Source organism: Alosa sapidissima, chromosome 1, assembly GCF_018492685.1.
Source record: "Alosa sapidissima isolate fAloSap1 chromosome 1, fAloSap1.pri, whole genome shotgun sequence".
NCBI classification, from domain to species: Eukaryota; Metazoa; Chordata; class Actinopteri; order Clupeiformes; family Clupeidae; genus Alosa; species Alosa sapidissima.
In genome coordinates, this window is record NC_055957.1 from 14,292,416 (window position 1) to 14,309,335 (window position 16,920).

Sequence of the window (16,920 nt, forward strand, 5' to 3'; positions counted from 1 at the left end):
TTATACTTTCAGTTGCTAAATATTGTAGTAAGGCATTAAGATTGCCAAGTCTTTCAATCAAGGTATGTTGCTTGCATTGTTATTGCTGTGGCCGGTTATGTTGTGTGTCTTCAAATGACTGGAAAATCATATTTGGAGCAGGAATAAGATTGACAGTACACTCCAGTGAGTATAACTGTAATGTGAATTTGAAGATGTTAAATCAGTTCTAGTATGTATATTTTAAAAATGACTTGCAGATAACAGACCTCCAGTAGAGGCTTTGTCTCATACTTGTAAAATGTTTATTGCTCAAAAATATCTCACAAAAAGCTCAAAGCAGTTTTAATTATTAGTTAATTAATATGATAAAATACTGTAAAGCCTAAAGCAAAGCTGAGGGGAGTAAACGTATAATAGGCCAACAGCATGTTTACATGTAGTACAGTATTGATAGTTTTTATAATAAGACCAATACCTGTGTGAATGACAATATCAAGATAGTATTTGGGAAAGGGACTCAGCTCAGAGTTGAATCAGGTAAGTTGCTGTCCAAGTTAAAAAAATAAAAACAAGTGTGGGTGTATTTACCACATTATGCTTCAACATATCCATGTATGTTTGCTAGATGATCTTTTTATATACTTTTGAGTTTGGACAGTAGGCTAAAGGCACGTTTGCTTAAGCTCTACTTAGGGAGTTTAGAGAAAGGTTTCAGCACCCAAAGTCTCATATACTCAATAACATTTTAGTCCCTTTACTTCACATCCTTCTGTATAATATTAGGATATCACTAAGATGAAAACTCTGAGTTATGATGTATAGTTGATTAACATTGATTACATTCACAATACTGGAAATTGCATTTGATTGAATCACTCAAAGTTTTTGTATTGAGGCCAAAGTCTGTGTGAATAACAACATCAAGCTTATATTTGGAAAAGGGACCCTTCTTAAAGTGAAAACACGTAAGTTATAGCCTATCAATTAATCTAAAATGCTGAAATAAAGATAACCTTTGTATTTGACGTTTTAGCATTCAGTCATATCATCAATTTTTGTTCGTCGTGCTCATAATATGTATGGCTTATGACTATGACTTTATAGACACTGGAAATTTGGTACATATAAACATATTTACTAGATTTTGAAATGTTCAGTAGGCCCCAGTGTGTATTTGCTTTGAGATTTCCTATTGTGTGTATGGTGGTAATCAGAAGATCATCTTTGGAAGTGGAACAAAGTTGTTCATAGAATCACGTAAGTGTAACATTTCTAACAATTACAAACAATACCAACTGCTTCAAAACGTGGAGTGTTTTAGGGTATTGTTAGCATGTTTTAATACACAGTATGGAAATATAAATACAAACCCACTCAGTAGAAGACAGGCTATAAAAGCGATACTACAGAAAAAGCTATACTACATAGAAAATACTGGTATATAACCAAAATAACTATCAACAATTAAGACCCTGTAGTAGTCCTTTGTGATATACATTGACTGAAAATAAATTCCATTGAATGGAAGTAGCAGCATTTGATTAAATCACTCACAGTTTTTGTATGGAGGCCAAAGACTGTGTGAATAGCGTCAAACTAATATTCGGAAGAGGGACACTTCTTAGGGTTAAAACACGTAAGTAGTACTTGATACATTTTTTCAAAAACAAAGAATATATATATATATATATATATATATATATATATATTTTGTGACAGCATGAAGCATATTGGTTTGAAGGGGTATTGCTACTGGCATTTGCGATGAATGTGTTGTACAGATAAATTTATTTTTAAATGTTCTGAGAGGTGAGAGTATGGTATTGTAGATTAGAGTAGTATTTGCTTTGAGATCTCCTTCTGTGTGTATGGTCAGAGGATCATCTTCGGAGGTGGAACAAGGATATTTATAGAATCACGTATGTGTAACGTTTTTACTTTTATATCAATTTGTACAGACTCAGAGATTGTTTTAGTCTGTGTTAAAGTAGCATATCTTGCAACACAGTATGGGAATCTAAATCAACACAAACTCTCCAGTAGACGACGTAAAAAGTAAAAAACTACACTCAGTCAAACGTTAAAACACACAGAAATAAGTAATGGTATGTTCATTTATTGAAGTTTAAGGTTCATGCTCTGTTGGGACAAAAAAATCTCACATGTGACACCACTTGAGTGTTAAAATACCAAACCAAATTAACATAACCAAATCAACTATCAAAAATGAAGAACATGAGAATGTGCTAATCTTACATGATAAGTAGTTGTTTCATAAATTAATTTGTTATCGCTAGTGCAACATCCAGTACCTTGTCGACAGTGAAGATATTTTTTCCTGTGGGTTTTTGCTACATAGTCAATGCATGTGTGACTTCTGGCAACAAGATAGTTTTTGGGAGAGGCACAAAATTAAATGTTCAGACACGTAAGTTATGGAAGTTTTCATACGTTATGTCTTTTTGCATGCATATAGCTAGCTTGTACTTTCACCAGTCAACAATTGATGTAGTAAAATTAGACTAAAACAGTATAACCATGTGAGAGAGATCAATAAGTCATACTGGCAATGTAAGAAATAATACCCTTTTACATTTCAAACAATGTAAAATGGTCAACCATTTATTTTTTCCCCCTTTGTGAAGTGGTTACAAAATGTTACTTCCTTTTAATGCTTATAAGCTGGTCCACACTATCAATGCTAAGACAAGCAGTACAATACTAGCTAAATGTAGTTTTAGGGGCAGCCGTGGCCCACTGGTTAGCACTCTGGACTTGTAACCGGATTGCTGGTTCGAGCCCCGACCAGTGGGCTGCAGCTGAAGTGCTCTTGAGCAAGGCACCTAACCCCTCACTGCTCCCCGAGCGCCGCTGTTGTTGCAGGCAGCTCACTGCGCCGGGATTAGTGTGTGCTTCACCGTGCTGTGTTTCACTAATTCACGGATTGGGTTAAATGCAGAGATCAAATTTCCCTCTCGGGATCAAAAGAGTATATATACTTATATACTTATACTTATTACATTTATGAAAGTATCAGTATCATAGCAAATAGTTGTAGGTTTTTGTCACAAGGCTAACATATGTGTGAATATTAATAGGATAATTTTTGGAAGTGGGACGAAACTAAATATACAATCACGTAAGTTGCTTTTGCTTGCTGTCTTCTTTTTACCAAATATCTTTTTATTCAGCAAGTAGATTATTTCATATTTTTGGGTGGCAAATGAATACATTTCATGGAAAGATTTATTGGGTAGGATGTAAGTTAAATTGTTTATAGAAACAGTAAAAGAGGTTACTTTTCTTCAAAATGTAACTTTATCATCTCTATTAATATTTCCCATGAATTATAACACTGACATGTCCTACAAAAGTAGCCCTACTACAAAACTATAAAGCTGCAAAAGAAACATGTGACAGCACCAATCTTAAAACATTATAGGCATGTTGAGGTATTTCATATCTGAGGTAATTCACAAAGACAGGGTATCTTACCAATTTATTTAATAGTTTACTATTATTCAAAAAATGTAATATATACCCACCATCTAAATAACCTCCAAATAGCCTACCATTTGAATGCCTTATGGTGCAGTCAGTGATCCCAGTACACCCTGAGTGCAGTTAATGTAATGTTACCCAATGCTGTGTGAATACTGGATATAACAAGATAACCTTTGGGACAGGCACAAAGTTGACAGTTGATGCAAGTGAGTCCCTGTTATTTCTGTAGATATAATTCATAGATTTATTTGTGATAATATTACAATTGCACACATATATATATATCATAATTAGCACGAGGTAATAACATTTGTTATTCCTGGAAAATTTAATAAATTAGTAATCAGAGTGCAGGGATAATTATAGCATGTCTAACTCATATGTCTAAAACTATACTTATCATTTAATGCTATACATTCCTTTAGAGTAAAACAGAAAAAGCAATAGAGAAAGTCTACTGTAAGATGGTAGAAGCAAATGGCATTGCATCAGATGTATGCAGGTGAGCTTATTAAATTATAAAAAAATACTAATCTTATGTAAACTTGTTACATAAATGGCTTCATATGTGTATGTATGAGCACATAAAAACACGCCAAGTTCCAAGCCAACATAAAAGGGTAATTCATATGTTTTTTGCTTTTATAAAACATTTTTGACCTGTCATACACATGAAAGGTTATTGCTCAAGGCCTATGCATTGTGTGACAAATTCAGGATGGAAGTTAATCTTTGGGACAGGAACTAGACTTTTAGTAGGCTCAAGTGAGTATCTAATGGAAAATAATGAATTTTCTAATTGAAAAGTATTTTAATGTTGCCAGTTGTTAGTACATTCAATATATGACTACAATTGAATATGGCATTGGCCTTTAATTTGGCATTGACATTAAAATGACATTGACTAGAGAGACATTAAATGTCTTGTACAGATAATAATGAATTGATTTTAAAATATTCTGAGAGCTGAGAGTATTGTATTGTAGATTAGAGTAGTGTATTTGCTTTGAGATTTCCTTCTGTGTGTATGGTCAGAGTATCATCTTTGGAGGTGGAACAAGGCTGTTCATAGAATCACGTATGTGTAATGTTCTATTTTTTATTTTTTATATCAACCTGTGCAGACTCAGAGATTGTTTAAGTCTGTGTTAAAGTAGCATATCTTTAGCATATCTTGCAACACAGTATGGGAATCTAAATCAACACAACCTCTCCAGTAGACGATGTAAAAAGTAAAAAACTACACTCAGTCAAAAGTTAAAACACATAGAAATAAGTAATGGTATGTTGACGTTCATTGTTGGGACAAAGAAACTACTTGAGTGTTAAAAAAACAGATCAAATTACCATAACCAAATCAACTCGAGAGAGAGAACGTGCTAATCTTACATGATGTAGTTGTTTCATAAATTCATTTCTTTGTGATGGCTTGTGCAACATCCAGTACTTTGTCGGCACCGTAATTTTTTTCCTGAGGGTTTTTGCTACATAGTCAAGTCATGTGTGACTGTTGGCAACAAGATAGTTTTTGGAAGAGGCACAAAATTAAATGTTCAGACACGTAAGTTATGGAAGTTTTTATATGTTGTCTTTTATACATATAGCTAGCTTGTACTTTCACCAGTCAACAATTGATGTCGTAAAATTAGCCTAAAACATAACTAAGTGGTTACAAAATGTTATTTCCTTTTAATACTTATAAATTGGTACACACTATCAAAGGTAAGACAATCAGTACAAAATTAGCTAAATGTCCACATCCAAGTTCGGTAGACTGCATTTACATTATGAAAATTTACCGAACCAACAGTCCAAATGAACTTGGGTCCGACTTCGGACCAAAGGATCTAGTGTGAATGTGCCCTAAAATAATAGTGACAAAAAATCTTACGCTGAAATTCATGTTCATTCATTCTTGGTCATTCAAGTTATAATACTGTATATATGCCTTAAAGCAAAATCTTCAATTAATTTTTGTTGAATTAACAAAAATTATGGCAGTGCTCATGCCCATTTTGTTTTAAAGTGTAACGTGATGCGGCATTTGGACATTTACTCATGTTAACCTTTAAAGAATGTAACCTTATATTAGTGGTGAAGTTACACGATGGGATTTTGTTGGGTGATCACTGGCAGTGTGACTACTGGATATAAGATAATCTTTGGGAAGGGATCCAAACTTACCATACAATCAAGTAAGTCATACAAATTGTAAAAATAAGTTTGATGATAATGAATGATAAAGAGCAGTTGATCTCATCGGTTATGCAAGGATAACTTGTGAATATACAGGCTTAATATCTGGAAACAAAATCTGGGAGGACCTGGGAATCCATCTAATATATGCACATAGACCAGTTTATTATTCCAAATTTCCTAGTTGCAGACAGGTAAAAAAAAACATAAAATAGATATCACATTTCAAATGTAAGCATATGTAGACAAATGTTATTAAGTCAAATTGTATTAGTGCTATTATTTTCTTAATGAACATGTGACAATATGTTTAAGTCTCTTTTTCAAAACATTACATCTTGTTGAAATTCTTGTTACATCTTGAACAAAGCTTTTGCCACAGAATGGTTTCTATTACTAATGACTTTAAATAGTTGTACAATCACATACTTTGAGAGATAGCCTTCTGCTACCTGGATATATTTGTTTCTGCTGTATAGTATGACACTGTGTGAATAACTATGGAAAGCTTACATTTGGACTTGGGACAAGGGTTGTTGTCAATTCCAGTAAGTTAAAGGGTTTGATTTCTTCTTCAGCATGTTTTAAATATTAAAACCAATCCAGTTATAATACATTATTTGGTGTAAAAGAGAAAATCTAAATTGAAATGGAAATGTATTCCTAATGTTAAGGATATTATTGTTAATATATCATGAATAATAATATCTTTAAGCATAAATGAAACATCCCCTGAGTATTATGGCATCCAATATTGTAGACGACATATAAACTTTCACTTGCATGAAATATAACGTAACAGTAGCCTAATACAGACTGTTATGAGACTGCTGAGAAGCTTATCATAGGTCGCAGCATTGTGTGTCTCTTAACCAGAAGCTTGTTTTTGGAATGGGGACTAAGTTAATAGTTCAGCTACGTAAGTAACTTGTAATACACTGCACAATCTCTACAAAATAACAATTTCCTTAATTTCCAAATTGAGGATTTATCGTTTGTCCATAAGGAATAAATCTAGGCCATATTTTTCCACAAATACGAAAGGAAGCAGTACTTGATGAGCTAATTAGGGTCTCATAAAGTATTAATTGGTAGTGATGTCATAATGTAATATTAACCATGTAATATGTAATATGTAAGCCAAACAGTTTGAAATTGTCCCAATACCTTTTCAGATGTATACAAAGGAATTATTGATTGTTAGACCTGAGCTTGGGTAGTGTTTATAACTAAGTTTATTAACCACAGCGGATGTATGCCATGACTTCAACTGGGATTGGAATATTATTTTTTGGATCTGGAACAAGGTTAAATGTTAAGCGAGTAGGATACTTTTAAGTAGGCCCCATGTGTTTTGTGATTATATCAATAATTGTGGGACTGCTGGATATCATTTTTGGACATTTCCCAAAACCATAGTTGCTAACTTACTGTAGTTAGCAACTTTGTTGGTTGCAATGCAATTTCCTATTGCCAACTAACTAAGTCGCTAACAGGTTAGCATCTATGGTTTTGGGAAACACACCCCTGTTTGTTTTTGCTGAGTGGTTTGACACTGTGTGAATGACTACAACAAGCTTATATTTGGACATGGGACAAGAGTTGTTATCAATTTAAGTGAGTAGAAGGTTTGATGAGAAGTTTTGGTACTCTGTTATTCTTGGAAATATGAACTAGATTGGGAATTGATCAAAAACAACCAAGCATGAAGTAGCTGAAATCATGTTTCAATTGATTAAAATAATAATGACAAAATCTTAGACTGAAGTTCACAAACTTTACTATATATGCATTGAAGCAAAATGTTCAATATTTTTTTGTGAAATTAAGTGAGCAGGTTCATAGCATGGTTGTGTAAAAGTGGAAAGTTGATGTGGTTAATCAAAAGGCAAATATAGTCAAAACAATATTTTATAGCAATATTCTATAATTATTGGCAACAGTGAAAGTAAGTTGCTATTTATGATGTCAAATTCAATCCATGTAAAATAACTCTAAAAATGTATATATACTGTATGTAGGACTGCAGCACTATATATATTATATATACAATATTGCAGTTCTTTCGTGTATCATTTTGTTTTAAAGTGTAACAGGGAGATATGACATTTGGACGTTTCAACTTTTAAAGAATATAACCTTATTAGTGGTGAAGTTGCAAGGTGGGATTTTGTTGGGTGATCACTGGCAGTGTGACTGCTGGATATAAGATAATCTTTGGGAAGGGAACCAAACTTACCATACAATCAAGTAAGACATACAAATTGTAAACATATGATAATTTGTACAAAGTCCAAGAAGCATAGTTTGATGATAATGAATTATAAGGAGCAGTTATCACATTGGTTATGCAAGGATATCTTGTGAATATACTGGCTTTAATATCTGGAAACAATATATGTCTTGCCTTTCAAATATCTAGTTTCTGACCTGGGAATCCATCTAATATACAAAAAGACCAATGTATTATACCAAATGTTGTAGTTGCAGACAGGTAGAAAAAAAAAAAGAAAACGTAAAATATCAAATGTAAGCATAGACAAATGACATCAATTGAAATTGTATTAGTGTTATTATTTTCTTAACAAACATGTAACAATATGTTTAAGTCTCATTTTCAAAATATTACATCTTGTTAAAAACCTTGTTACATTTCAAAAAAGCTCTTGCCACAAAATGGTTTTGATTACTAATGACATAAAATAGTTGTACAATCACACACTTTGAGAGGTAGCCTTATGGATATCCATTGGTTTCTGCTGTATGGTATGACATACATGGTTTGATTTCTTTTTCAGCATATTTTAAATATTAGAGCCGATCCAGTTGTAATACATTATTTGGTGTAAAAGAGAAAATATAAATTGTAGTGCTAACGTCATTGTATTCCTAATGTTGAGGATATTATTGTTAATATATCATGAATAATAATATCTTTAAGCATAAATAAAACATCCTTGAGTATTATGACATCCAATATTGTAGATATATGACATATACACGTTCACTTGCGTGAAATATAACCTAACAGTGGCCTAATACCGACTGTTATGAGACTGCTGAAAAGCTTTATCATTACAGTATAGGTTGCATCATTGTGTGTCTCTTAACCAGAAGCTTGTTTTTGGAATGGGGACTAAGTTAATAGTTCAGCTACGTAAGTAACTTGTAATACACTGCACAATCTCTACGAAATAACCATTTCCTTAATTTCCAAATTGAGGATTTTACGTTTGTCCATAAGGAATAAATCTAGGCCATATTTTCCCACAAATACAAAAGCAAGCAGTACGTGAGCTAATTAGGGTTTCAGAAAGTATTAATTGGTAGTGATGTCATAATGTAATATTATCCAAGTAATATATGTAAGCCGATCAGTTTTATGTTGTCCAATTACTTTTTCAGAAGTATACATAGGAATTATTGATCGTTAGACCTGAGCTCGGGTAGTGTTTATAACTAGGTTTATTAACCACAGCGGATGTATGGCTACAACTGGGATTGGAATATTATTCTTTGGATCTGGAACAAGGTTAAATGTTAAATGAGTAGTAGTTCTTGGCTTTTAAGTATGTGTTTTAGGATTATATCAGTAATTACGTGACTTCTCTTTGCTGACCTGGGGCACATTTCCCAAAACCATAGAACTAAATTAGCAACTTTGTTGGTTGCAATGCAATTTCCCATTACCAACCAACTAAGTTGCTAACAGGTTCGCAACTATAGTTTTGGGAAACACACCCTTGATTGTTTTTGCTGAGTGGTTTGACACTGTGTGAATGACTACACCAAGCTCATATTTGGACAAGGGATTAGAGTTGTTATCAATTTAAGTGAGTAGAAGGTTTGATGAGAAGTGTTGGTACTCTGTATTTTTTGGAAATATGAACCAGATTGGGAATTAATCAAAAACATCCAAGCATGAAGTAGCTGAAATCATGTTATGCCCATGTCATGTCATTGTAGCAGGAAAACCTTTAGTTTGTGACACACTCTTGCTTGAGCAAGAGTTATTGATCTAGGTCCAGGTACTGTGTGTCTGCTAACCAGAAGCTAATTTTTGCAACGGGGACGAAATTAACAGTCCAGCCAAGTGAGTAAAATGCAGTGTATGGTGATATATAATATACTGTATATCTACACATTGAGAATTTGTCCTGAATGTCCTCATTCAAACCTTAGTGTAGAATAGGCAGAAAAGTTCAAACATAGGTAAAAATGTCCTAAAAATAGACCACATGATACTTTAAAATAAAATACGATGCAGACTCTCCTGAATACTATAATCTGATGTAAAACTGCTATTAGTTGATAATAATAGCCATGTAACATATTAAAGATAATTTTCAGATCAAGCAATTACCTTACAGAATTATCAAGCTGTATTAGTTTAGGTGGAGCTGAAAATATGCATTTGCCAACACGGATGCATGGTTCTGTTTTCTTTTTGCAATGTTTTCTTTTTGTCCATGGATATAAACATGAACAGATAAATGGGGATGGGTAGAAATATGATCCACTGTTTTAACGTGTGTGCTGTATTTATGTACTTTACATTAAGATAGTAGCCTAAATTATCAGTGTAGGAGGTTAGGTTTTTGATGTTTGATCAATGGCTGTGTTACATCTGGATTTAAGATATTCTTTGGGAGTGGAGCCAAACTTACTATAAAACCAAGTAAGTCAAAATTTGTGTAAGAAAGGATTGCTGTAGCCAACCAAATAATTAACTCCCCAGATCATAAGAATTGATTGAGATGTTTTTGTATTCATCAAGCTAAGGATTGCAAAATTCAGGCTTTAGTTTTATACCCATAGTTTTCACTGTGTGAATAGCTACAATGACAAAGTAATTTTTGGATCTGGGACAAATCTACTTGTCCAGTTGAGTAAGTAATACCAATTTTAGCATCAAACACTTCTAATATCTAGTTTTGAGACTATAGAGGCAATTGTGTCTATTGTGTCATTTTTGTCCTGTAGTTTGAAAACAACAAGGTAATTTTTGGACAAGGGACAAATGTTTTAGCTAACTTAAGTGAGCAGATTTTTTTAAATTAGACACTTTGGTTCAATTTATGAAACAAAACTAAATAATTTTTGTTATACTTTGATGCTGCATTTAAAATCTGGACTGGTGTTAAAGAAGAAAGACTCATTGAGATATTAAAAAACATTCTAAGTTCTAAATTCTAAATTCTAATCATGAACACATTTGAAAAAAAGCCACATTTGCTAGACAAAGATAGACTGCGGTGTGAATACAAAAGATTATTACAATTTCACATACTATTATCTGAGTGATTAGTGTGGTAAACAGCACCTTTTCTAATTTATTTAAAATAAATGATCTTCCATGAAAAACATTGTTAGATAAAGTAATGACACCTCCTTCATATTCAGAGTAGCTGTTCAGAGAGATAAAATAGTTAAAGCAATTAAACATTAAGCTTATTCAGTCTTCCATATATGCAATGTAAATGTATTATCAGTTGTTACCCAGCCGGCACACAACCGACCTTCAACGTTGAAATATAGGGGAAATAACGTCAGTTGTTGCGTCAATGTTGCGTCAATGTTGAAACAATGTTTAATGCTAAATGGTTGTAAAAGGGTATGTAGACAAACATTGAAACAACGTTGGTTGTAAAAAGGTCAAGAAAATCAATGTTGAATTATAGGTGAAATAATGTCAGTTGTTGTGTCAATGTTGAAACACTGTTTTAATGCTAATTGTAAAATGTTGACAAATGGTTGTAAAATAAGAAATCAAGGAAATCAGCACCAATGTTGAAATGGCGGATGTTGAAATAATGTTGCAATATCAACGTTGATTCAATTTGCAAATCCAACACATAATTCAACGTTGATTCACCCGTTATAACATTTTTTTAATAACGTTTATTTACCGTTGAATCAATGTTGAAATGCCAGCAGGGTACTGAGAATGTGCTTGTGCACTCACAGGATGTTATGGTTGGTTCTGAAAGGTATTCACAGGCGATTAAAAAGGCCTAAAAGCTACAAAATTGATTGTCGATAATATTTCTATGGCAGTTCCACAGTAATAGTTCAGATGTTTGTGTAGGCTTTGTGAACATAAAGTTAGATGTGAAGTTTTTGTCCAATGCTTATATTTAGTGTGACTACTAGTGGTGTTGGCCAATTAATTTTTGGCTCAGGAGCAATGTTGATGGTCGATAGTCGTGAGTACCATTCCTTTAATTCACAACATTTTCAAAGCAGATGTCTTCAATTTTTAAAAGTCTTTTGAATTCAGAAAATGATACCATATACACTCAAAATCCCGCAACTTGCAGCTGATGTATTTCAGTTAGGCTAGGTAACAACATGTAATTGGCTTCATAATGTTGGCCTCCATATTTAGGAAGTTATCGGTTTAAGTGTATGCAGTGGGTGACTGGATCTGGAGTCAACAAAATATTTTTTGGATACGGAACAAAACTCAGTGTTGAAGGCAGTGAGTACCCCAAAACATAAACCTGTTTGAATCAAATCTTATTTTTAATTTCCACAAGGTCTTCATCTAAAGGCATTATAAACTCATTGATAGACTGTATAGATACATTTAGATGTTTAGAAAGTATTCATACTGCATCATAGTATCTGGCATGTCAATATCACATGTATATATGACCTATAAACAGATAAACCACATTGTTAAAGTGTTGTACTGTAGTATAAGCCCTGAACAACTATTATGAAAGCTAAGGTTACATAAGGCATCATGAAGAGCATTTAGTGGCTTAACAGCATTTGACATAAATTATTTGACATCAGTGCCATTATCAAGAGGTAAAATAAGCTTGATTATACATTCTGATACAAGAATCGGTAAGGGCTTATAATATCATTTAAGAGTGCAATTGTTACGGTATACATGATTATACGTATCCAAATCATGATCATGAGTCGTTATGAACGCTTTGCTACTCTTTATGGAAGTGTTTGTAATTCTTTACCCAAAAATTTTACCAAAATCATAGTCATATTGAGCATGATGACACGTGTGATACGTATCATATTGGGTTAACATGATGATATTGGGTTAACATTATGATGCATAATGATACATAACATTATATATCATAACAACTATCGCTATAAATATTAAGATAAGAACATAGTGTTACATTATATTGTAGTTAGAGACAGACAACAGAAATCTGTGTTCAGTATTTACAGAGTAATTGTTATGATTTAGCATATTGTGTGACTGGCAGTGATTACAAGCTAATTTTTGGTTCAGGAACACAACTTGTCATTGAAACCAGTGAGTATTATTACTGTAGTCAATCTGTACAAAGTTTTTTGAGAATTTGGATCACTACATAATTGATAAACATGCAGTGTTGAAATTGTGGATGTCAATGCTGTGTGTAAAAACTCATTATATATATATATATATTATTGAATCAGTAAATCAGTAAATATTTATTAGAAAAGTGGTTAAAGAGATAAATATGGAAATATTGAGAATGAGTGACTGAATGAAGTAGGAGTCATTGGAAAAATAGGAAGTGTAGAGGACTGAAGATTGTTCGTTAGCCTGGTTGACAAAGCTTAGGGCCCATGCATATGCTTTGAGTACTACATTGTCTGGGAAAATGTAGTATCCACCCAATTAGCTACACACGCGTTATGAACGTATACAGTGAGACAGTGTGTGAAAAGTGAAAGATGTACAAGTGAAAAAAAGACCAAATAAATAATGTTTGTAGTGTAGTACAGTGTAGTATAATCAAATGAATGACTTTAATTGATGTGTTTAGTACTTCAGGGGCACCTTATTTCAGGCCTTTTACATTTTATCAGGTTTTGCAGAATGTCATAAATCGACACTTGTATGCTAAGCAGCACATATAGGGTCAGTAGGTTATCATTCAAATCATAAGCATAGTGTGACTTCAGCTGGATGTAGCAACATTGACAATTGATGATAGTGAGTATCTGTTCCCTTTACCAGTTCAGTTGTTTGCATAGAACCGATAAATATGTGACAGATCATTGCATTTATCATTACTCATTCAAACAAGTCATTTTGACACTGAAGTATCCATTTAAGAGTGGGAATCCACTAGTATTTAATGACTGATTTGTACCTTTTTGTTGTGGGAAAACATTCACCAGACTGCACTGTATAATAGTCTGTAACAAATTCTTATAGGCTTTAAAATTGGAATATTTGTGAAAGTGAAAATACAAAAACATATTACTTTGTGTTGTCTTTCTGTCAGATACACTGGTTGAATCCATACATATTTTCAGGTTTTCACAGAAAGTTGTCACAAAAGCTATCAATGACGGGCCTTCATGGCTCGTTAATCTTTGTTATATTGGATTGACATGACCATTACCATAAATATGTTTTAGTAAATAATTGCTAGATATTTCTTTTGGAAAAAGCATCATGAACATTTGTCTAAAGCTAGTGAGGTGTCTACGTAAAAAGCATGCAACAATTGTCCAAAAGCTTGCTAGCATGCTAAGTGGCATCTTTTAATGCCATGCTGTGGATGCTTTTCTTAGGGGTATTCTGCCCCACATGTCCTTACCATGACCAAATTGCATCAAGGGGACTACGACTCGTTGATTAACACATATTGTTTTGTGTGTGTTCTTTTAGAAGAGGGACCAGATACACCAACTTTCTATGAGCTGGAAAAAGAAAAAATTAAAGCCTGCCTGGCCACTGACTTCAGACTTCATAATGAATCTGACAAAACAGACCTTTTCAATAAAACGGATAAAACAGATGCCACTCGTATTGTGGGGGACAAGTTATATAGCAAGGCTGTCATCATGTCAGAGGGAGACACTTGCCCATATACAGGTATAGTACATCTTGGATATACTCAACCAATCACCTAGAAAGGGTTACAAACCTAAAACATTTACAACAGATCATAATTCACACTCATATTACTTGACTTAATCATATTTGTATTGTTCTTCTAGGATCCAATTGTGAAGCTGGACCAGGTGGAGATATGGACCCAGGTATGTTCAAACATCATTATCAGACTAACAACATTATGTAATGGAGAGATGTCTGATTAATGGTTAAAGAAGAAATTTAACTAGAAGAAAGTCAAGTAATTTTGATCATATTTGTATTCATAATTATTGTATTTTTGTTTTCTAGATCCAAAGTTGAACTTTTTGACGCTGAGTGTTCTGGGTCTGAGAATCCTCTTCCTGAAAACCATTGTGTTCAACGTTCTGATGACTGTCCGGGTCTGGATGAGGTAAAGGATTACTGCCTCTATGTTGCTAAAGGACAATACGGAGGCCAGTTGCTGTCATTGCAAGATATGTAAGGGATAATGGACGACACGGTGGTCTGTTCACAGAAGTTAATGCACGGTCGAGGTTGTAAAACGGCCCCGACGCGAAGCGGAGGGCCGTTTAAACCTCGTAGTGCATTCATTGCACTACGAGTTTGCTACGGCCAAAGGCCAGTCGTTAGTTCTATGTATCCCGTTGTCAAGCGGGCGTATCCCAAGATTCTGATGAACTTTTGCTTTGAAACATCGCTATTTTACTTAGCCTGCTATAATCCATCTAGCTAAAAGCCACCTCCGTCATATGCTACAATGTTACTATGTTCTGAACGTCTGCATTTTACAGCTCGGATGCAACGTGACAGTTCATTTAAACTTCACAACAAGTTCGGCGAATTAATATACAAGTGTGATACGGCCAACAAAATGGATCTACTTCATAGGTGTGCAAATAACATACGGTTAATGGTCGTTCTAAATTACGTAGGACAATGGGAAATTCAACCAAGCAGTGGAATAATTTTGAATAGTGAGAGAATGTGGTCTCATTTTATTAAATTGTGGTCTCGTTTTACTAAATTGTGGTCTCATTTTACTAGATTGTGCACACAATCTAGTATATTGTGTGCACGTTTTACTAAATTTTGCCCACATTTTACTAAAATTAAAATGAGAGCACAATTTAGTAAAATGTGCGCACAATTTACTAAATTGAGAGCACAATCTAGTAAATTGAGAACAGGATTTAGTAAAATGAGCATGCTGAAGTAAAGTTAGTTAGTGAAATGACTGCAAGTTAGTTAGTAAAATGACTGCACATTTTCTGGATATACAGAAAAAAAATATCTTGCAATGACACCTCCGGGGTTCCGTAGGACAAACATGAATTGGCTGTTTCTTTTTATTATATACAGTATTAATTATATTATTAACATGTTTGTTTGTTTTTGTCTTTCTACAGATAGTCATGTCTGTGACTTGGGAGGGAAATTTGTCTACCCAAGTTGCCTGAATCATGTTTGACTGGATTTCACACACACACACACCACACACACATACACACACACACACACACACACACACATACACACACACACACACACATACAAAATCTTAACAGTATATAGTGTAAAAAGTAAAATCTCTCTGTTCAATATTTTGAATTATTCTGACTAGAATATTCATTCATTCATTCATTCATTCATTTAACAAATAGTCTACTGAAACTAAATATTTTGATGAAACAGTTCTTATAATACATTTTTGGAGTGCATGAAATCATTATGCCATATTGTTATACGGAATGTCTTCTGTATCTATACATGTTAATCTACTTCAAACCATCAGTTCTGTAATGCACACCTAACTTCAATTATGTGTTAAGCCTGATTGTGTATGGATTTATGTCTGCCATGTTACATTTTCCTGACCAGTGCTTTAGTTACAGAATGGCTATAATTGTACCAGGAAGCCAATTAGCTAATTACTTGCTTAATTGTAAATGTACGAGTGAGTTACTTTTTGAATTGCAATACACAAATATTTTATTTCAGTATTGTAAAGCATGTTTTTCTCTCTAATAGTGTATATACTGACTCAAGCATAATCATTTATGTCTGTGAAGATATTTTGCTGAAAATAAAATAAATTAAAAAATCATGAATATAGATTCATATGTTTTTTTCAGATATCATGATTATAAATAATGGCGATTATGAAGTGGTATGGATGACATTGCCCCTAGTGAACTATACAACAGTTTCAACTGAATAATGGTACCTGCAGTTTAGGTAACCAAACTAACTAGGTAACAAACACTAAATTTCACATTTTTAGCATAAGAGGTTCTTGAAATAATGGTGTGTGCATTATGCCATTTAATGCCCCCTTTTTGGTGATTTGTGTCATATTTGCTACATAACATCTATTTGTT

The 16,920-nt window shown here is 33.4% G+C and overlaps 1 gene segment (V, D, J or C); it reads left to right on the plus strand.

Annotated features, from left to right (window-relative positions):
• Positions 1-16,650, plus strand: part of LOC121707213 — a 46,009-nt gene extending 29,359 nt beyond the window's left edge. Inside the window, 4 exon segments of the C gene segment in view lie at positions 14,330-14,536; positions 14,662-14,703; positions 14,849-14,951; positions 15,949-16,650. Coding sequence covers positions 14,330-14,536; positions 14,662-14,703; positions 14,849-14,951; positions 15,949-15,952 — 356 coding nt within the window.
• The last annotated feature ends 270 nt before the right edge of the window (positions 16,651-16,920 follow it).